This window comes from Scyliorhinus torazame, chromosome 3, assembly GCF_047496885.1.
Source record: "Scyliorhinus torazame isolate Kashiwa2021f chromosome 3, sScyTor2.1, whole genome shotgun sequence".
NCBI classification, from domain to species: domain Eukaryota; kingdom Metazoa; phylum Chordata; class Chondrichthyes; order Carcharhiniformes; family Scyliorhinidae; genus Scyliorhinus; species Scyliorhinus torazame.
In genome coordinates, this window is record NC_092709.1 from 305,405,068 (window position 1) to 305,428,371 (window position 23,304).

Here is a 23,304-nt window from a genome sequence, read left to right on the forward strand (position 1 = left end):
CCTTGGCAGTCAGTGTGCACTCCTCTCCAGCACCGCCCTTCCCCCCCTTGGCCCCGCCCTCATCCTTCCCATAACGCGGGAAAAAGCCCGCGCTTTCCTGAGCCGGCCCCGCCCCCTCTGGCGCAGCTCCTTTTTGCGGCTTTACCCCAACTCCCCATCCCCGGGACTCCACCCCCCCTCTTCCTCCATGGGGCCCTGCCCCTCCAACACCGCCGCCCACACTCTCCCACAGCCCCCACATCAAACCCATTCACCCATCCCCACCCAGCACTCAAACAAAAAGAACATTCCCCAAACGCGGTAATCAAAGTAAACATCCCCCCACGACACACCCTCAATTTGAGTCCAACTTTTCAGTCTGTATAAAGTTCCATGGCTCATCAGACGTTTCAAAATAGTGGTGCCGATCTTGGAACGTGACCCACAGTCGAGCTGGCTGCAGCATCCCGAACTTCACCCCCTTCCGATGGAGCACCGCCTTAGCCCGGTTGAAACCAGCCCTCTTCTTAGCCACCTCCGCACTCCAGTCCTGATAAATTCGGATCTCTGTGTTCTCCCACCTGCTGCTCCGCTCTTTTTTGGCCCATCTCAGGACACACTCTCTGTCCACAAAGCGGTGGAACCTCACCGCTACAGCCCTTGGCGGCTCGTTGGCTTTGGGTCTCCTTGCCAGGACTCAATGAGCCCCATCCAGCTCCAGGGGCATCGGGAAAGCTCCCGCGCCCATCAGCAAATTGAGCATCCTTTTCATATATGCCTCCACCTTCACCGTGAGGCCCAAGATCTCGCCCTTGTTCTCTGAAGCTTTTTGCCGCACCTCCCGGATCGCCGCCCCTTGGGCCTTCTGGGTCTCCACAAGCTTCTCAATCGCCTCCTTCATTGGCGACAGCATTACTGTCTTCAGCTCCTCAAAGCAGCGTTTAAGAAACTCCTGCTGCTCCTGCGACCACTGCGTCCACGCTGCTTGGTCTCCACCCGCCGCCATCTTGCTTTTCCTCCCTCGCACTTTTCGCTGCACCAGGATCACTTTTTTAGCCGCTCCACTCCTGGTCCTATCCATATAATGTCGGGGGGACCTTGCTGTCACCTTCCCACACTGGAAGCCGTCAAACAATTGCCGTTGGGGCCCCTCTGAAGAGCCCAAAAGTCCGCTCCCGGCGGGAGCTGCCGAACGTGCGACCCACCTAGGCATAGCCGCAACCGGAAGTCCCAGTGAAAGGAAAATATTAAGCTTTTACCAGAGTTCCGTTATCACTGACTCCAAGAGCGCGTTCTCCAATTCATGAGTGAATACAAGCACAGAACAAGGAGACGCAAGCTGAAGGTTAACCCATTCCTCTAACCATCATGATAAGCTCTTGAGCAGCTACTTGGTGAATGATGGTGGCCTGTGTCAGAAAATAGGGGCATTCCTGCATGGACACTGAAGCAAGTGCTTGGGAAGTGCATACAAATATTACCCAAGTCACCATCATTACAAGATGTGTATTCCGGTGAAACTGGTGGCAGTGCCTGTGAAACGATAACAAAACTGGTATGTGAGCAGACACAATATAATATCAGTTACCTAACCGCTCCCTGCACCACATCCAGACTGTTGGTAAAAAAACATCCCTCTACCCCCAAAATATTACCCATCGCTGTAATATTGATGAGCCACTAATCCACGCCTTAATTTCCTCAAGCCTTGACTTTTTTCCCCCCATGCTCTTCTTTTTGGCCTTCCATCTCCACAAACTAGAACTCATTCAGAATTCCTTACAGCCCCTACCTTCATCCAATCATCTTCTATACCCCGATCAGTACAGTCATTGTCAAGACTGATTGGTTCTAATTGGCCAGAAAACTAATTTCACAATTCCGGTCCATGGACCACATTGCAATGATTGCCTCTAGCTATATGTCCAAATAAACATCCTTCACTCATCAGACAAGATTATTCCTTGCTCATTGATTGAATGGACCATGTCCTCCGGAATACTTGATCCATTACTCTTTGCTTTACCACATCCCTCCCTAACTTGTAATAACTGTATCCTTTCCCAGCATCTTTGCTGCTCTTCCTACACTTTCTAGCCCACCTCTCGCTGCTGTAACATCAATGATACAGCTTTAAGCCACCTTGTTTCACCCAGAATTAACCCCACAATTGGAATCTGTTTTCCAACATATACAATGAGAAATTTTGATGTGCATTCAAATCGAGTCTAACAGGCTTAGGGATGGATGTTTTGTTGTGAGCAGTGGATTTGTTTGGGCTGGATTAGTGGTCGCCTTGCTTCCTAACGTAACAAATTGGCTCTAATTTATACTAATCCCTTCTTTAAAATGCCGATATCCTGTGACAGAGCCAGTGATGGTCATGAGGCACATTTATATCTGGGATTAAACACTATGCAACGACAGCACATTTTCTACCAACTCTTCTGTCAGTCGCAGGCATTGCATTATCTTTTTGCAATCTTTATGGGATTGGCCACCCTTTGTTCAAAAAGAACAGAAGTGTGCACCGAAGTACTGATGTCTCTGCCAGCTCTTTACTCTTGCTGTGTAAACTTCATTCCCTTCAAAGAACTGAATGTGGTGTCTACATTAACTTTACAATGGGACTTCCGGTGGCGGCTATGAGGGAGTAAGTCACGCATTTGGTGGCTCGCGCTCCGGTTCGACTTTTAGACCTTTCCCCCCCGACTTTTTCGAACTTTTGAGCGCTGGAGGGGAAAACAACAGCACTATAGATCTGGATTCATACAGAGTTGTATGGATTTAAGGAGTAGAAGGGAGCGAAAACAGGCGAAGAAGGGGCTGAACAAAGGTGGTGTGGAAGTTCAAGTGGGAGGAAAGATGGCCGATGAACGGACCACGGAACGGACGGTCCAGGCAGCACTGGACAACATGCTGAAGGTCATGAAGGAGAGCTTTGCAGCACTGAAGCGGGATTAATTTGGAAGCGGTGGAGCGACTGGACCAAAGCCCAGGATAAGAAGGTCCAGGCATTGGAGAAGACAGTGGAGGAGCAGGCGGATTTCCAAACAGTAGCGGACGTGGAAATTAGAAAGTTGAAGGAGCAACAATCAAGGCTGATGGACAGGCTGGAGGACCTGGAAAATAGGTCTCGCCGGCAGAATCTGAGAATCATTGGGCTCCCGGAGGGGGCCAAGGGAGTGGATGCCACGGCATATGTGGCAGACATGCTGCAGAAGCTGGTGGGGGATGATTTCTTCCCGCTTTCCGTTGGAGCTGGACAGAGCACACAGAGTGCAGGCGAGGCAGCCGCGAGGGGGCCCCCCCCACCCCCGGGCGATGGTGGTCAGGTTCCATAGGTTCGTGGACAAGGAGCGGGTCCTACAGTGGGCCAAGAACACGAAGAACCGCTTATGGAACAACAGTGTCCTGCGCATCTATCAGGATCTGAGCCAGGAGGTGGCCAGAAGGAGGGCAGCCTACAGACAAATTAAAGAGATCCTGTTTAAAAAGATCAAGTTCAGGCTACTTTTTCCGGCGCGGCTTTGGGTCACATACCGGGAACAGCAACATTATTTTGACGACCCGGAGGAAGCGATGGACTGGTGCTGAACTGAGGACCCATGGACTCAAGTAGAGTGTTTCAAGGGATGTTGGCATTTATTACGTGTTAGCGATGCCCTTTTACTCAAAATTTGGGGTGTTCTTGTGTTTGTTTTTCCCTGTTTGAAAGTTAAAGTCATAGTTAAAAGTTAAGTTATTGGGTGCTGGGGGGCGGTACGGGTTCTTTTTGCTATTTTTCTTGTAATGCTGGGAGGGGGGTGGGTGGCAGCGCGCACCTCATTACACAGTTTGAATTGCACTATTGTGGGGGCGAACTTTGTTCTTTTTCTCTCTGTTTCGGTCCCAGAGCGATTGCTCGAATAGGGCTGTTCTGGGGAAGTGGTGTTGATGGGCGGGGAGCAGGTGAGCGGGGGTACAATAGGTGGGAGACATGGTGGCGCCGGAGTCGAGTGTTACCAGGCTAGCTGCTTGGAGCTAGTCAACGGGAGAGAGGTGGGGGAAGTGTATACAGCCAGTATATGGCAGGGATTGGGTAACAGGGGGTTGTTGCTGGAGGGGTGGGGGGAAGAGATGATCTGATGACGAGGGAGGGAACTGAATCAGGTAAAAGGGAAGAGGTCGGGGGTGGGAGCTGCCAGGAGGTGGGCCAGGGGAGGCGCAGCACATGGGCAGCGGGTGGGCCCAAGAAGGGGGATGGCTGATCGGCGCCAGGGGGGGCAGGCAGGCAGGGTGCTCTCCAACCAGGCTGATCACCTGGAATGTTTGAGGGTTAAACGGGCCGGTCAAGAGGGCATGCGTGTTCGTGCACTTACAGGCTCTCAAGGCGGATGTAGTGTTGCTGCAGGAGACACATTTGAGAGTGACGGACCGGATTAGATTACGGAAGAGCTGGGTTAGCCTGGTCTTCCATTCGGGGCTTGACGCTAAGACCAGAGGGGTCACGATCATGATTAACAAACGGGTTCAATTTGAGGCGGACAGCACAGTTGCGGATGGGGGTGGTAGATTTCTCATGGTCTGGGGTAAGCTTGAGGGGGTGAGGGTGATCCTAGTGAATGTTTACGCTCCAAACTGGGATGATGTAGATTTCATCAAGGCTGCTGGGGAAAATCCCCGGCTTTGATTCGCACAAGCTGATTATGGGTGGGAACTTTAATACAGTCCTTGAGCCCGACCTGGATCAGTCATGCTCCAGAATGGGCAGGGTCACAGCAATGGCAAGGGAACTGAGGGGGTTCATGGAACAAATGGGGGGGTAGACCCCTGGAGAATCAGTCGGCCGACTCACATGTTCACAAGGCTTATTCCCGTATTGACTTCTTTATCAGGAGTAGGGACTTTTTGGAGGGGGTGAGGGATACAGAATACTCGGTGATCACGATTTCGGACCATGCTCCACATTGGGTCGACCTGCAGGTCTGCAAAGAAAGTTACCAGCGCCCACAATGGAGGTTAGAGGTGGGATTGTTGGCAGATGAGGGGGTGTGTGAGAGTGGGGAAATGCATGCAGAACTACCTGCAGGTCAACGATACAGGGGAAGTCTCAGCAGCAGTGCTCTGGGAGGCACTGAAGGTGGTGGTGAGAGGGGAATTGATCTCAATTCGAGCCCATAGGAACAGAACGGACAGGGCGGAGATGGACAGACTGGTTCAGGAGATGACACGGATGGACGGGGAATATGCGGAGTCCCCGAGGGCAGAGCTACTTAGGGAATGACGGAGAATGCAGGCGGAGCTGGGGGCGCTATCCACTGGGAAGGCCGTTGAGCAACTCAGAAAGGCAAGGGACGTGGTGTATGAGTATGGGGAGAAAGCCAGCAGAATGATTGCACAGCAACTTAGGAAGAGGGAGGCGGCCAGGGAAATAGGGACGGTAGTGGATGGGGCAGGGAACTGGGATGGAGGCCCGGCAGGATTGAACAGGGTATTCAGGGACTTTTACAGCAAGCTGTATGTCTCGAAACCCCCTACGAGGCCGGATGCGCTTCTTAGATGGGCTGACCTTCCCAAAGGTGGGCAGGGGGTTGGTAGAGGGGCTGGGGTCCCCGATTAGGGCTGAAGAAGTAATGGGGGGGGCCTGAAGGCCATGCAGTCGGGTAAAGCCCCGGGGCCTGACGGGTATCCAGTGGAGTTCTACAAAACGTTCTCAGGGATAGTGGGGCCGGTGCTGGTTAGGGTGTTTAATGAGGCGAGGGACAATGGGGTGTTACCCCCGACGATGTCGGAAGCCACCATCTCGCTGATATTAAAACGGGATAAAGATCCGGAAGCCTGTGGGTCCTACAGGCCAATCTCCTTGATTAATGTTGATGCTAAACTACTGGCCAAGATCCTGGCGTCCAGAATCGAAGACTGTGTACCGGACGTGATTGTGGAGGACCAAACGGGGTTTGTAAAGGGCAGGCAGCTGGTAGCCAACCTAAGAAGGCTACTCAATGTGATTATGATGCACCGGAGGGCAGAGAGGTGGAGGTAGTGGTGGCAATGGATGCCGAAAAGGCTTTTGACCGGGTGGAGTGGGACTATATGTGGGAGGTGCTGGGACGGTTTGGGTTTGGGGAAGGCTTTGTGGACTGGGTTAGACTGCTACATCAGGCCCCGGAGGCTAGTGTAAGGACGAACAGGACGACATCTGAGTATTTTCGACTATACCGTGGGACAAGACAGGGGTGCCCCCTCTCTCCATTGCTGTTTGCGTTGGCCATAGAACCGCTGGCAATTGCTCTGAGAGCGGCAAGGGGATGGGAGGGAATGGTCCGGGGGGCGGGGGGGTAGAACACAAGGTCTCGCTCTACGCGGATTACCTGCTTTTGTACGTGTTGGATCCAGTGGCAGGGATGGACGGGATTATCGAAATCCATGGGGAATTTGGCCGGTTTTCGGGGTACAAGTTGAACATGGCAAAGAGCGAGATGTTTGTGGTGCAGGCGAGGGGTCAGGAGAATAGGCTAAGGGAGCTACCGTTTAGGCTGGTTGGGGAAAGTTTTAGGTATTTAGGGATACAAGTGGCGCGGGACTGGGGCAGGATGCATAAGTTGGACTTGTCTAGGCTGATGGAGCAAATGAGGAGCGAGTTCCGGAGATGGGATGCGCTCCCGCTGTCACTAGCGGGGAGAGTACAGACGGTGAAGATGACGATTCTCCCGAGATTCCTGTTTATTTTTCAGTGTCTCCCTATTTTCATTCCGCGGTCCTTTTTTAAAAGGATCAATAAAATCATCCTGGGATTTGTTTGGGTGGGAAAGTCCCCGCAGGTAAAGAGGGCGATGCTGGAACGGAACCGTTGCGAGGGAGGACTGGCGTTGCCGAACCTCAGCAACTACTACTGGGCGGCTAACATAGTCATGATAAGGAAATGGATGGTGGGTATGGGGTCGGTTTGGGAGTGGGTGGGGGCTGCTTCGTGCAGGGGCATCAGCTTGGCAGCCCTGGTCACGGCTCCTCTGCCGCTCCCGCCAGCCAGGTACTCCACCAGCCCTATAGTGGTGGCGGCTTTGCGGATTTGGGGCCAATGGAGGAAGCACGCGGGGGAAGTGGGAGCGTCGGTCTGGTCCCCAATATGCGACAACCACCGATTTGGCCCGGGGTAGATGGACGGCAGGTTTTGAGCGTGGCGGAGGTGGGAAGGATGGGCGACTTGTTCCTGGAAGGGAGCTTCGCATGAGGATGAGGGCACTGGAGGAGCAGTTCGGGCTGGCAAGGGGAAATGACTTTCAGTACTTGCAGGTGCGGGATTTTGTACGTAGACATGTCCCGTCCTTTCCACGTCTTCCACCAAGGGGGATCCAGGACAGAGTGGTTTCCAGGGGAGAGGTAGGAGAGGGGAGAGTCTCGGATATTTATAAGGAGCTTATGGGAGCGGAGGACACAGGGACCGAGGAACTGAAACTCAAGTGGGAGGAGGAGCTTGGTGGGGAGCTGGAGGGAGGCGTATGGGCAGACGCTCTGAGGAGGGTAAATGCAACCGCAACATATGCCAGGCTCGGCCTGATTCAGTTCAAGGTAGTTCACCGGGCCCACATGACGGTGGCCCAGATGAATAAATTCTTTGGGCTGGAGGACAAATGTGCTAGATGTGCGGGAGGACCAGCGAACCATGTCCACATGTTCTGGGCGTGCCCAAAACTCAGGAGGTACTGGCAGGGATTTGCGGACGACATGTCCCGGGTACTGAAAACAAGGGTGGCGATGAGTCCAAGGGTGGTGATGAGTCCAGAGGTGGCGATTTTTGCGGTGTCGGAGGACCTGGGAGTCCAGGAGGGGATAGAGGCCGACGTTGTGGCCTTTGCTTCCCTGGTAGCCCGGCGATTAATACTGTTGGCCTGGAGGGACACAAAGCCCCCAAAGACCGAAGTATGGCTGTCGGACATGGCAAGTTTTCTCGGTTTGGCAAAAATCAAGTTCGTCTCACGAGCATCACTATCGGGGTTCGCCCGGAGGTGGCAACCATTCATCGACTTCTTCGCAGGGGACTAATCGTCAGCGGAGGGGGAGGGGGGGGTAGAATAGTGTAGAGTAGAGGGGAAGAATAGGCGGGTCTATTTGCGAGAGAGGAACTGTTATTTGCACTATGTTTTTGTAATTGATATTTGCACACTAATGTATATTATTACTGTTTACAATGCCAAAAATACCTCAATAAAATTGTTTGTTAAAAAAAACATTACAATGTATGCATCAAGTACCACTTAGAAAGGGGTTGAAATCAAATGGTGCAATATGAACACCAGCCACATGAAACCCATTTTCCACTATTGAAGAGGAAAGGACACAGAGCCCTGCTCAGACTTTGTAGCTTAGCAAACGGCTAGCTATCTCAAGGGTAAATTTTTAAATTTAGTTTGGATGTGGAATCTGCAGAAGTGTTGCTCATGCAGTGCTGCCAGCCAGGATTGCCATCCTCTCTCTCCCCCTCTCACCTTCCTACAACACGTCTAACAACTCTTACTTGCCAGGAGGATGGACTGAAATTCAACATTACAGGAGGAGTGGTCCGTATGGAGAGGCCTAAGAAAAATTGGATGTACGCCCTGACTATTTTGAAGAGGCCCAATTTTGGTCCAGCCTTGAGACACCTGGTTCAGGTATACCACTGACCGATACTGCGCCCTTAATGTATGACACCAAATACATGTAAATTAATTTATCATATTCTCAGCCAGAAGTTGCATAAAAACTAAATAATCTTTATTGTCACAAGTAGGCTTACATTAACACTGCAATTAAGTTATTGTGAAAAGGCCCTAGTGTGATCCTGTAACCTTCCTCAAAACCAGAAACAATACTCCTTTGTAATTGCAGGCACGTGATCTCAAAGAAGAACAAAGAAAAGTACAGCACAGGAACAGGCCCTTCGGCTCTCCAAGCCTGTGCCGACCATGCTGCCCGTCTAAACTAAAATCTTCTACACTTCCAGAGTCTGTATCCCTCTATTCCCATCCAATTCATGTATTTGTCAAGATGCCCCTTAAACGCCACGATCGTCCCTGCTTCCACCACCTCCTCCGGCAGCGAGTTCCAGGCACCCACTACCCTCTGTGTAAAAACTCACCTCCTGTCTATTAATCATTACTACAAGGGCCAATAAAACAACAAAGGGCCAGCTCCCGTGAAAATTACGTGTTCTACAATCCACTAATGTAGCCCTGAGTTTGGTGGCCCACCATCACTAGCACAAGATGGTGAACAAGGGAGAGCTTCTGCTGGAAGTGGCACATGCCATCAAAAGCAGCAGGTTTGGCCAAGGTTCGGTGCCAGTGCTACACCGGTTGGCATCATGCACAGTCGTGAAGTGCCCACAGTGGTGATTCACACAGGCAGTTGGAGTGCCAGTTGAAAGCAGAAACTTTAAAGCAACCCAGCGCCTGCTGACTTTGTGAAGTGGAATTGCCTGCTGTAAACAATTGGCTGGCAGCACAGGTGGTTTCTCCAGCCTCAAGATGAGTTGCCTTCTGTGAAGCTCCTTTCTAAATGTTTGTAAGTGGTTCCCTGATGAGTAGCGGATAGTTGCTGAGACCAGAAAGGGCTTGGGTTTGATCCTTGATGTGAGAAGATTGTATAGTGAGAGGGGTGGTAATTGGCTGCAGGAAGCAGAGGAACGGGGAAAAAGAATTGGGGTTTTCACTCTTGATCACTAGGTGACAATCTGTGCTAGAAGCGCATCTTTATTGAGTGGGAACCTTGAGACTGGCATGTGTTCCACAAATAAGGCAGCAATTCAACTTGCGTCTTTAAAGCTTGCATATCCATAACAAGTTACAGAATTTTACCACACAGCAGGAGGCTAATTGTTATCTTTTGCAGAAAGCCGACAGAGGTGCAATAAGGCTCACTGCCCTGTCCTTTTCATTATAAATGAATCAGATCCTAGTGGAAATCCTTCTCCCTTCTGTTTTCACCTCCTTTCAAGGTACCAAATTGTCCTGAGGTCCCACTCTAAATCAATTAAGGCTGCTCCCAGCGTAATATCGCTGTGGGGCAGCTAGTTTCTGAGTCAGTGGGCTTACAATCCAGTGGATGGGGAATACATTTCCCTGTAAAATCCAGCCCACATATTTACACATGTGTTCTCTTTCACTCTCTTCTCTAGTTTGTATCAGGGAAGGGAAACTTGGCTGGTTACATCTTCCTTCCTCCCTCCCAAGCTCAAGGCAGCTAGAATCAGCTTGGTTTTTTTTTTAAACAAACAATTTTATTGAGGTATTTTTTGGCATTGTAAAGAGTACAGATTACAGAAATATGCAAACATCAACGGAAAACCAACACTTCAACCAAACCAATCAGCTTGTTTTTAACAGGTCCATGGTAAATATTCTAAAGAATTAATTTAGTCGGCATTTTCATTAATCAGTCAAGCATGATTGTAGAGTTACTGTATGACAAGACCACACTATTTTTCTATAGTAAGATTTTGAATGAATGCAAGGAAAAGCAAAGCACTTATATTCGTACAAAACTAGTTTGACAACACCTTACTACAGGTGGGTGCAATTATTGGGAATGCGGATAAGCAAGATTGTCTGACTGTCTTGACAGTTCACAGGAAGTCAGAAAATCACCCCAGTGCCCCATTAGACTAACAACATGTCTCAAAGAACGTCCTGACTGTTCTTTAAGTGTGGTCACATTAGTTATCTCACCAAATGTGATATGTCATCTATATTCCACAAACTGCAACAAGGTGAATAACCAGTTTCCACAATTATCGAGCGGGAAGTGCCAGGCAAATGTACACCGATACTCTTTAAACAGATGTGTGATTCCTAAGATTGGGAAGAGGAAAGATAACAGAACTCTTTCTATCATTGGTACCGTACCTGTATCCTCAGATCCATCATCATCATCTTCATCATCACCCGAAGACAAAGAATCTGAAAACAAAGCAAACCTCTTATCAGTATAATATTGCATTGTAGTCAACATGCAAAACTCACTGTAAAGGAGTTTATTAGTATTAAGTAATTAGAACTCAACTGAATTAGTCAGGGAGGGAGACCAACAAATGACACAGCCAGGGAGAAAGTAAAAGTTTTAAAGCCCAATTATTGAAATGAATCAGTTGAAACATTCTGTGCTAGAACCGTTATTCACTAAGTATGTCCTTTCATTTGATATATCCTGACGGTTTTAAGGCACATTGGAGTAGGTTTGTGCGCCAGCATCTCCCTGTTACGTCACCTGAGTGGTCATTTGTGCGCAGGTTTTAAGCAGTGAACGCTGCGCTTTGGAAGCATTAATAGTCACCCCCAATCCCGTAACAGCCTTCCCGAACAGGTGCCGGAATGTGGCGACTAGGGGCTTTTCACAGTAACTTCATTTGAAGCCTACTTGCGACAATAAACGATTTTCATTTTCATTTTCAATCCTGTCCTACTTTCCGGTAGAGGTGAAAGTAGAGGTGAAAATTGAAGAGCAGGAGCGGCTTATTTTTCCCGATTGAACGAGAAAATGCTGGAAAATCTCAGCACATCTGGTAGCATCTGTAGGGAGAGAAAAGAGCTAACGTTTCGAGTCCGATGGCTCTTTGACGTCATCGGACTCGAAACGTTAGCTCTTTTCTCTCCCTACAGATGCTGCCAGACTTGCTGAGATTTTCCAGCATTTTCTCTTTTGTTTCAGATTCCAGCATCCGCAGTAATTTGCTTTTATTTTCCCGATCCCAGTATCAGGAACATGAAGAATAACTGGAGTCCCCCAAACACCCTCTTGTCGGTTAACTCAATAAGGGGGCAGGGTGGGGCTTTGGGTTAGGGGAGATGCGATTCCAGAAATAGGTTCGTTTCTGGCGACCTCTCCGGCCCCCGACTGGATGCGGGCGAAGCTTCCTGAGAGGTTAATGGGGGAGTGGGGGTCAGCAGAGGCGCGGTCGCCATTGCTGCTCTTTGTGATCGGGTTAAAAGGAAGTTGAAAACATCTGCATCTTGAAATTGACCGGGACAGACGTTTACTTGATACGGGAATAGGTTTTCTCCAAAACCTCCACCCCCCCACCCCCAAACCGATGGAAGTTTTCCCACACGGTGTGGCCCAGTTCTGAACAGGTTGCAGCTGTTGTGTTTTACATGCTGCCACAAAATGGCCGCCCGCCTGCCTCCCGCTCGCGCCGGTGAAGCTCCAACTGTTGTCTTTTTCGCACGTTTCCATGGCGACCCAATGCGCCGCGCTAAGATCTGTACCCCGGAGCCGAGCCTGCGACGTTGCTGGTTTGTGAGACCCAGTGCCACGGCACATGGTGCACCTATTCATTCCAACCGCAAAGGACAGGCGGTTGTAAGTTATGCCGCTCCGCTGAAATTTTTTTTCCTCCTTTGTTCATCAGGAATGATGCAGCTGTACCATAAGCCAAGTCCCCTGCTCGTGTATGGGTGTGGGGTTGGGGAGGCAGTTGTAATTTCGATGGGCAGCACGGTAGCATAGTGGTTAGCACAATTGCTTCACAGCTCCAGGGTCCCAGGTTCGATTCCCGGCTTGGGTCACTGTTTGTGCGTAGTCTGCACGTTCTCCCCGTGTGTGCGTGGGTTTCCTCCGGGTGCTCCGGTTTCCTCCCACAGTCCAAAGATGTGCAGGTTAGGTGGATTGGCCATGCTAAATTGCCCTTGGTGTCCAAAATTGCCCTTAGTGTTGGGTGGGGTTACTGGGTTATGGGGATGGGGTGGGGGTATGGGCTTGGGTAGGGTGCTCTTTCCAAGAGCCGGTGCCGACTCGATGGGCCGAATGGCCTCCTTCTGCACTGTAAATTCTATGATTCTATGGCAGGTTGTGCCAAATTACTCAGGCGAAAGGATCGAAAACCAGAGGGCACAGATTTAAAGTAATTGGCAAAGAAGCAAAAGCGGCATGAGAAAAATCTTTTTGACACGAGTGCCCCTGCTTGAGAATGCGGCAGACTTGTCACCTGGTCGGTTGGCTCAGTTGGCTGGACGGCTGGGTCGTGATGCAAGGAGATGCCATTCAGCATGGGTTCCATTCCTGAGGTTATTCATGAAGGCCCCGCCCTTTAGACCTCGCCTGAGGTGCAGTGATCCTCAGGTTAAATCGCCACCAGTAATCTCTCTTTCTCAAAAGGAGAAAGCAGCTTATGGTGCTCGGCGACTATGGTGACTTTCATTTCATATCTGACAAAGTGATGTGCAGAACAATGGCACTCTGAATTGTCCACCTGGACAGCTGGTACATAAACAATGGCCAAATTGCCTCCTCCTGCTCTGTGATTTCAATATAAATCCAGAAAGGAAGAAAGAACTTGTGTTTATATATAACAAATGACGGCACAGTGGTTAGCACTGCTGCCTCACAGCGCTGAGGACCCGGGTTCGATCCCGGCCCCGGGTCAATGTCCCCGTGTCTGCATGGGTCTCACCCCCACAACCCAGAAGATGTGCAGGGTACCTACACGCTAAATTGCCCCTTAATTGGAAAACAAACAATTGGATACTCTAAACTTATTTTAAAAGAACATAAGAACTAGGAACAGGAGTAGGCCATCTGGCCCCTCGAGCCTGCTCCGCCATTCAATGAGATCATGGCTGATCTTTGTGGACTCAGCTCCACTCTCCGGCCCGTACACCATATCCCCAAATCCCTTTATTCTTTAGAAAGGTATCTATCTTTTTCTTAAAAACGTTTAAAGAAGGAGCCTCAACTGCTTCACTGGGCAAGGAATTCCAGAGATTCACAACCCTTTGGGTGAAGAAGTTCCTCCTAAACTCGGTCCTAAATCTACTTCCCCTTATTTTGAGGCTATGCCCCCTAGTTCTGCTTTCCCCGACCAGTGGAAACAACATGCCCGCCCGCATCTATCCTATCTATTCCCTTCATAATTTTATATGTTTCAATAAGATCCCCCCGCATCCTTCTAAACTCCAATGAGTACAGTCCCAGTCTACTCAACCTCTCGTCATAATCTAATCCCCTCAACTCTGGGATCATCCTAGTGAATCTCCTCTGCACTCCCTCCAGTGCCAATATGTCCTTTCTCAGGTAAGGAGACCAAAACTGAACACAATACTCCAGATGTGGCCTCACCAACACCTTATACAATTGCAGCAGAACCTCCCTAGTCTTGAACTCCATCCCTCTAGCAATGAAAGACGAAACTCGATTAGCCTTCTTAATCACCTGTTGCACTTGCACACCAACTTTTTGCGACTCGTGCACCAGCGCACCCAGGTCCCTCTGCACAGCAGCATGTTTTAACATCTTACCGTTTAAATAATAATCCACTCTGCTGTTATTCCTCCCAAAATGGATAGCCTCACACTTGGCAACATTGAATTCCATCTGCCAGACCCTAGCCCATTCACCTAACCTATCCAAATCCTTCTGCAGACTTCCGGTATCCTCTGCACTTTTTGCTTTACCACTCATCTTAGTGTCGTCTGCAAACTTTGCCACATTGCACTTGGTCCCCAACTCTAAATCATATATGTTTATACGCAACATCTAGTGTTGCATATGTGAGATAGTGAGATGAGGAATAGGGAGAGAGAGCATTTAAACACGTGGCTACAGGGATGGTGCAGGCGGGAGGGATTCAGATTTTTGGATAGCTGGGGCTCTTTCTGGGGAAGGTGGGACCTCTACAGACAGGATGGTCTACATCTGAACCTGAGGGGCACAAATATCCTGGGGGGGAGATTTGTTAGTGCTCTTTGGGGGGGTTTAAACTAATGCAGCAGGGGCATGGGAACCTGGATTGTAGTTTTAGGGTAAGTGAGAATGAGAGTATAGAGGTCAGGAGCACAGATTTGACGTCGCAGGAGGGGGCCAGTGTTCAGGTAGGTGGTTTGAAGTGTGTCTACTTCAATGCCAGGAGTACACGAAACAAGGTAGGGGAACTGGCAGCATGGGTTGGTACCTGGGACTTCGATGTTGTGGCCATTTCGGAGACATGGATAGATCAGGGACAGGAATGGATGTTGCAGGTTCCGGGGTTTAGGTGTTTTAGTAAGCTCAGAGAAGGAGGCAAAAGAGGGGGAGGTGTGGCGCTGCTAGTCAAGAGCAGTATCACGGTGGCGGAGAGGATGCTAGATGGGGACTCTTCTTCCGAGGTAGTATGGGCTGAAGTTAGAAACAGGAAAGGAGAGGTCACCCTGTTGGGAGTTTTTTATAGGCCTCCTAATAGTTCTAGGGATGTAGAGGAAAGGATGGCGAAGATGATTCTGGATATGAGCAAAAGTAACAGGGTAGTTATTATGGGAGACTTTAACTTTCCAAATATTGACTGGAAAAGATATAGTTCGAGTACAATAGATGGGTCGTTTTTTGTACAGTGTGTGCAGGAGGGTTTCCTGAAACAATATGTTGACAGGCCAACAAGAGGCGAGGCCACGTTGGATTTGGTTTTGTGTAATGAACCAGGCCAGGTGTTGGATTTGGAGGTAGGAGAGCACTTTGGCGACAGTGACCACAATTCGGTGACGTTTACGTTAATGATGGAAAGGGATAAGTATACACCGCAGGGCAAGAGTTATAGCTGGGGGAAGGGCAATTATGATGCCATTAGACGTGACTTGGGGGGGATAAGGTGGAGAAGTAGGCTGCAAGTGTTGGGCACACTGGATAAGTGGGGCTTGTTCAAGGATCAGCTACTGCGTGTTCTTGATAAGTATGTACCGGTCAGACAGGGAGGAAGGCGTCGAGCGAGGGAACCGTGGTTTACCAAGGAAGTGGAATCTCTTGTTAAGAGGAAGAAGGAGGCCTATGTGAAGATGAAGTGTGAAGTTTTGGTTGGGGCGATGGATAGTTACAAGGTAGCGAGGAAGGATCTAAAGAGAGAGCTAAGACGAGCAAGGAGGGGACATGAGAAGTATTTGGCAGGAAGGATCAAGAAAAACCCAAAAGCTTTCTATAGGTATGTCAGGAATAAGCGAATGACTAGGGAAAGAGTAGGACCAGTCAAGGACAGGGATGGGAAATTGTGTGTGGAGTCTGAAGAGATAGGCGAGATACTAAATGAATATTTTTCGTCAGTATTCACTCAGGAAAAAGATAATGTTGTGGAGGAGAATGCTGAGCCCCAGGCTAATAGAATAGATGGCATTGAGGTATGTAGGGAAGAGGTGTTGGCAATTCTGGACAGGCTGAAAATAGATAAGTCCCCGGGACCTGATGGGATTTATCCTAGGATTCTCTGGGAGGCCAGGGAAGAGATTGCTGGACCTTTGGCTTTGATTTTTATGTCATCATTGGCTACAGGAATAGTGCCAGAGGACTGGAGGACAGCAAATGTGGTCCCTTTGTTCAAAAAGGGGAGCAGAGACAACCCCGGCAACTATAGACCGGTGAGCCTCACGTCTGTAGTGGGTAAAGTCTTGGAGGGGATTATAAGAGACAAGATTTATAATCATCTAGATAGGAATAATATGATCAGGGATAGTCAGCATGGCTTTGTGAAGGGTAGATCATGCCTCACAAACCTTATTGAGTTCTTTGAGAAGGTGACTGAACAGGTAGACGAGGGTAGAGCAGTTGATGTGGTGTATATGGATTTCAGCAAAGCATTTGATAAGGTTCCCCACGGTAGGCTATTGCAAAAAATACGGAGGCTGGGGATTGAGGGTGATTTAGAGATGTGGATCAGAAATTGGCTAGCTGAAAGAAGACAGAGGGTGGTGGTTGATGGGAAATGTTCAGAATGGAGTACAGTCACAAGTGGAGTACCACAAGGATCTGTTCTGGGGCCGTTGCTGTTTGTCATTTTTATCAATGACCTAGAGGAAGGCGCAGAAGGGTGGGTGAGTAAATTTGCAGACGATACTAAAGTCGGTGGTGTTGTCGATAGTGTGGAAGGATGTAGCAGGTTACAGAGGGATATAGATAAGCTGCAGAGCTGGGCTGAGAGGTGGCAAATGGAGTTTAATGTAGAGAAGTGTGAGGTGATTCACTTTGGAAGGAATAACAGGAATGCGGAATATTTGGCTAATGGTAAAGTTCTTGAAAGTGTGGATGAGCAGAGGGATCTAGGTGTCCATGTACATAGATCCCTGAAAGTTGCCACCCAGGTTGATAGGGTTGTGAAGAAGGCCTATGGAGTGTTGGCCTTTATTGGTAGAGGGATTGAGTTCCGGAGTCGGGAGGTCATGTTGCAGCTGTACAGAACTCTGGTACGGCCGCATTTGGAGTATTGCGTACAGTTCTGGTCACCGCATTATAGGAAGGACGTGGAGGCTTTGGAGCGGGTGCAGAGGAGATTTACCAGGATGTTGCCTGGTATGGAGGGAAAATCTTATGAGGAAAGGCTGATGGACTTGAGGTTGTTTTCGTTAGAGAGAAGAAGGTTAAGAGGAGACTTAATAGAGGCATACAAAATGATCAGGGGGTTGGATAGGGTGGACAGTGAGAGCCTTCTCCCGCGGATGGATATGGCTGGCACGAGGGGACATAACTTTAAACTGAGGGGTAATAGATATAGGACAGAGGTCAGAGGTAGGTTCTTTACGCAAAGAGTAGTGAGGCCGTGGAATGCCCTACCTGCTACAGTAATTAACTCGCCAACATTGAGGGCATTTAAAAGTTTATTGGATAAACATATGGATGATAATGGCATAGTGTAGGTTAGATGGCTTTTGTTTCGGTGCAACATCGTGGGCCGAAGGGCCTGTACTGCGCTGTATTGTTCTATGTTCTAGCTTTCTTGGCCTCATGATGTCCCAAGTAGTCCACAGCCGATGAATAATTTCTGAAGTGTCTGCCAATTTGGGCACAGCAAGCTCCCACAAACAATCAATATAAATAATTGACCAGTTAATTTGCTTTGGTACGGTCGATTCAGCAATTCATGTTGACCAGGAAACCAGGGGAATGACTCGTCCCAACCCCAGCTCTTCCTTGAATGGCACCATGGGATCTTTTACCTTCACTTCACCAGAACAGGCCTCATATTAACATAAAACCATGGGAGGAGGCAATGGCGTAGTCGCTAGACATGGGGTTGGTTTAGCAGTGGGCTAAACAGCTGACTTGTAATGCACAGCAAGGCCAGCACCGCGGTTCCAATTCCCGTATCAGCCTCCTGAACAGTCGCCGGAATGTGGCGACGAGGGGCTTTTTACAGTAACTTCATTGAAGCCTACCTGCAACAATAAGCAATTATTATTATTAGTGATTCAGTGACCCAGGGTAATACTCGAGGGACCGGGTTTGAATCCCAGTGCAGAGGTTGGAATTTGAATTCAATAAAAATATCTGGAATTAAAAGTTTAATGATGACCAGGAAACCATTGTCAATTGTCTTAACAATAATAATTTATAATAATCTTTATTAGTGTCACAAGCAGGCTTACATGAAAATGAAATGGAATGAAAATCGCTTATTGTCACAAGTAGGCTTCAAATGAAGTTACTGTAACACTGCAATGAAGTTACTGTGAAAATCCCCTAGTCTCCACATTCCGGCACCTGTTCAGGGAGAATTCAGAATGTCCAATTCACCTAACAAGCATGTCTTTTGGGATTTGTGGGAGGAAACCGGAGCACCCAGAGGAAACCCACGCAGACATGGGGAGAACGTGCAGACTCTGCACAGACCGTGACCCAAGCCGGGAATCAAATCCGGGTCCCTGGCACTGTGAAGCAACAGTGCTAGCCACTGTGCTACCGTGCTTCCCAACCCATCTGGTTCACTAATATCCTTTAGGGAAGGAAAACTGTCATCCTTACCTTGTCTGCCCTACATGTGACTGCAGACCCACAACAATGTGGTTGACTCTTAAATGCCCTCAGGGATGAGCAATAAATGCTGGCCCAGCCAGCAATGCCCACGTTACATAAACAAATAAAGAATAGAATATAGGACAGGCGTAGGGCATTCAGCCCCTCAAGCCTGTTCTGCCATTCAATAGGATCATGGCTGATCTCGGTTGCTTCAGTACTATTCTAGAGTATCAACTGAGATTATGTACTCAAGTCTCTAGAGTTGAGTTTGTGCCCACAGTCTTAGCACAAACAACTTCAGTGAGTTGGAATCATTCTCCAAAAGTGTAAATGGGCACAGTGTCTGTAAAGAGTATTTTTACTTAGAATTTATATTGCAGTTTTTAAGAGCATGGAAGGTAGATGTTACCCAAGGTAGATGTTACCCTTTAAAAGAAATGTCTGGTGATCTCAAAAACACTGAAGCTCTGTGCATGTTCTGCAGACCTAAACAGTTAGTGCATTTAGGTACAAGTTCATATATCAGTTAAATCTGGCTCTGGCAGATTTCCCATGCCCTGCTTCCAAACCAATTCAGCATGAATTGGAGTTTTCAGTAAAGAAAGTCATTTAGGTCATGTTTTTCTGGAATCGAACATCTACAGAATCCCACATTCATAAATTCAGTCTCAGGTCTATGCTGGGTTAGTTGATCTGGAAGGCACTATTAATCGGCTTCAATATTGGGGAATGGGGAAACCGATAAGAGCTGCCGCCTAGCAAATCTGACTGTAGATAGGAGTATGGGTGCTGGGTGAAGGTAAGAAAAAGCTCAGCGGTGATCCCCCTCTTCAGTTTGAAAGCAAAAGCCCACAAACAGAGGATGGACACTTTGGCAAGTGCTACCTATGGTCTTGTACGATTGGCTTTGGTGGCACCTCCTCCTCCGCATCATTGTCCATTGGTCTCACCCAGTCTAATTCAACAACTCACGATATCGAGCAAATGGAATGTAAGACACATTGGTAGCTGAATATAGCAATTGATATTCCACGTTTATGGTACCCAAATCCGCCATTTTTACTGGTCTTTGGGAACTGCATTCTGTATTAGCTCAATGACTGAATGAGCTACATTGTGTTTGAATCAGATGGGATTCCGGCTGTTTTACAGATACTTCAGGCGATCGAATTCCATGATTCTGTCCACATTTTCCCTGGAATGTATGAATGAGTGGCTTTGCTCACGAGTGATCACCTACTTTCATTTCACCTTGGTTGTGTTTGCACCAAAAAAAAAACGTGGTTCATTGCAATGGTAGGAAAAAATTAGCGAAGATAAAGGCGACAGTTTGGGAGGGAAAATATCAAATGAAAACACTTTGCTTGTGAATGGAGAGTCACTGTGGGTTAGACACTGACCTTTTCCTTCTGGGACCTTGGTTCCAATCAAGCTCAACAAGAAAGTCTCCACTTTTTAAGGGCACTGGATGAAATGAGCTTGGGTAGATTCAATCCAAAACCATGCTTAATTCGACTTTTAATTTCCAAACCGACTGTGAGCTATGGCTCTGAGTCAGGGGTTTGTGGGCTCAAAACACACTCCAAAGATTTGAGCATATAATCCAAGTGTACAATGCGGTACCGTCAGAGGTGCCATCCTTTGGATGAGAAAATAAATTGAGGCCCCATCTGCCCTCACGGGTGGATGTCAAACATTCCACTGCACTATACTTTTCAATTCGCTACAACTGTACCATGTATTTGATTCCCTGTCAATTTAAAACAGCTTTCATTTATATAGGTGTCTTTAAAGTGGTAAACCATCCCTCGGTGCATCATGGAAGCATTGATATCAACTCACATAAAGAGATATTAGAACAGAAGACAAGCTTGGTGAAAGGGTCAGGTTTTAATAAGCATCTTAAAGGAGGAGAAAAAAGTAAAGAGCTGGAAAGGTTAAAAGGTGACCCAGAGCTTCGGGCCATGGTAGCTGAAGGCACGGTCACCAAAAGTAGAGCAATGAATGGATGTTCAAGAGGCCAGAATTGGAGAAGTGTTTTCCAGTCTTTATACATGAACCTAGACATTTGAGGGTGGGACGGTTATTTGAATATACTGAGTATTACAGCTGAAGCAGATTCTATCCCTTTCCCAACAACAACACAAGCACTTTCCTGTAATCAGGAATACAAAGCTGACTGTTTTTTTCCCTCTAGCCAAGGAGCACTGAAACCAATGAAAGCACCAAACCATGGCTGAAACTCGGCTAGCTTGGCATACATTGGGAACGAATATAGGAATAAATACAGGGGCTGGTTTAGCACAGTGGGCTAAACAGCTGGTTTGTAATGCAGAACAATGCCAACAGCTGCAGGTTCAATTCCTGTACCGGCCTCCCCGAACAGGTGCCGAAATGTGGTGCCTCGGGGCTTTTCACAGTAACTTTATTGAAGCCTACTTGTGACAATATGTGATTATTATTATTAGGAGGCTGGATTCTACGCTGTCGAGATTCCCCATTGCGCACTCACACCAGGGGATTTCCCGACAGCGTCGGGCTGCCCATAATGGGAGAATCCTGCTGCTGGCGGGGGCGCGACGCAGACGGAGAATCCCACTCAGGATCTTTGGCTCCTAATAACTCAGCAGCAAACAACAATGTAGAAGCTATATTAAGAGAAGAGCTCAAATGTAAATGGCACCTTTCACAATCTCTGGGTGTCCCCAAGCTCTTCCCTGGCACTAAAGTACTTCTGAAATGTAGATGGTACCTCTGCCAGAATAGCATTCGCTCAAACTGCGCTTAAGTGTGCCCCTAGGTAATCTGCTAAAGTCCTTGCAGTGAGGCTAAAACCCTAACCTTCTAACACGGAGGTGAGGTGCTTCCACCCAGTGTAGGTTATTTGTTATTATCGGAAACACCACTAGTCAGCACAGATCTGGATATGGTCACTCCTGACAAAACAAATAAGTTTGCCTCAATGGTATTTGCCTAACAGGTGCACACTTTAATGAAGCAGAACATGGGTGAAAATTCTTTCACACAGAGAGCTCCCTTTCATCTGTCACTTGATCAACTCCAGAACTACCTACCAGCAATGTGCCCATTCTTTCAATTGAATGCATCTGCTTGAATCACTTAGCAAGTTCAAGTGCAGCAGATCATAGTCCAGCCCGGTAATTGTATTGTCCCTTGTTTGAAGAAGAGTGCTGCATTAAATCTAGTGATTGTGGGAAGAGTTGACATTGTATGCACCCCTAGTGAAGTGGTTGTAGATCTGGAAATTTGGGAAGGAGGGTCACAGATCCGGTAGGAGAGGGTACCAGGTTTGTGAAGATGGGGCAAGTCTGGGGAGGCAGGTCTGGGAAGGGGAGCTGGCCTGGAAAGGTGGTACAGCAGGTCTGAAAGAAGAAAATTCACATGATCCGGAGTTCAATTTTACACACAAAAACTAGTTTACTTCAGCAAGCTTCCAAACAAAGGATTAATCTAAATATTTGAAATGCTGCCAGGCCAGCTGGTTTCAATATTCACATACTAGAGTTGATCAATTTGCAATCAATCATCAACAAGGTCAATTAGGGATGGCAATAAATGCCCACATCCTGTGAATGAATAAAAAGAAACAACCCAGACCAATGGAAACGCGGGGCTCCATAATAAACTTGGCCATAAACTGGGGGCTAAAAGACTTGCACTAGTCTCCACCCTCTGCAGAAAAGAGCATTCCCTCAGAGCTTCATTGTAAAACTCAATTAAAGGGACCATTTTATTCCATTTAAGAAAGGTGATGGACTGTGGCAAGATTTGGAACATCTCAAACTGTTACCTATAAGTGATTAAGTACAGAACAAAACAGCAAGTTATAATTGTGGCAGAATTTTCTCGACACATTGAATTTTTGAAGGGTCACAAGTGGAAGATAATGGGTGAGGATCTTCCGGCTGTTCATGCCGGTGGGATCTTCCTGTCCACCGACGGTGTACCTCGGGTTTCCTGGCGGCGTGGGGAAGATTCATTAGGAAATCCCATTGACAGAGGCGGGACAAGAAGATCCCGCCGCCAAGAAACACACCATGGGAAGGCCAGAGGTCCTGCCCAATGAGAGATGAGGAAGGTCATTCATCATCCCTTCATCCATGATGACACCTAAAGTCAGTTCAAGTAATATCCACTAACTATCTTATGTCCATATATCTCAAATAGCTCCTTTCCAAGGTGAAGGGGCTAGATTTCTCTAACCTTTATTCATTTCTCAAACCTTTGAAATAAGGGATCAAAGCTCTTTTCTCCAAAGCCTTCAGTGCCTGAATGCCTCCCTTGTGGCTCAGTGACCATGGCAAACTCACAGTTTGTTTATCAGATTGAAGAAGGTTATTTGTTTACGATAAGAATTTGCGTGCTGCACATTCCGAAAGCTATCCCTTTAAGCCTAACTAGGCCAACAAAGATTCCTTATTATTAAACATTGCTCTTCTAATGTATTTATTCAGTGAGCTGCTGAGCCAACCAGTCTATGAATGTCTCGGTTTGTGCTGACATAGCTCATCTCAGCCGAGGTGGCAGTAAGGGCCTCGCTGTTCCTGGGTTAGTGAAGGCAAAACTGGCTAAGGTTTCTGCTCCTGATATGTTATCAAATGG

The 23,304-nt window shown here is 48.0% G+C and overlaps 1 protein-coding gene across 8 annotated transcripts in view; it reads right to left on the reverse strand.

Annotated features, from left to right (window-relative positions):
* LOC140409223 (fibroblast growth factor receptor 3-like) overlaps nt 1–23,304 on the reverse strand; it is a 277,279-nt gene that overhangs the window by 135,141 nt on the left and 118,834 nt on the right. For all 8 annotated transcript variants that reach the window (XM_072497512.1, XM_072497513.1, XM_072497511.1 and 5 more), the window contains exon 4: nt 10,845–10,898. In XM_072497512.1, coding sequence (XP_072353613.1) covers nt 10,845–10,898 — 54 coding nt within the window. The remainder of the gene's footprint in view (nt 1–10,844; nt 10,899–23,304) is intronic.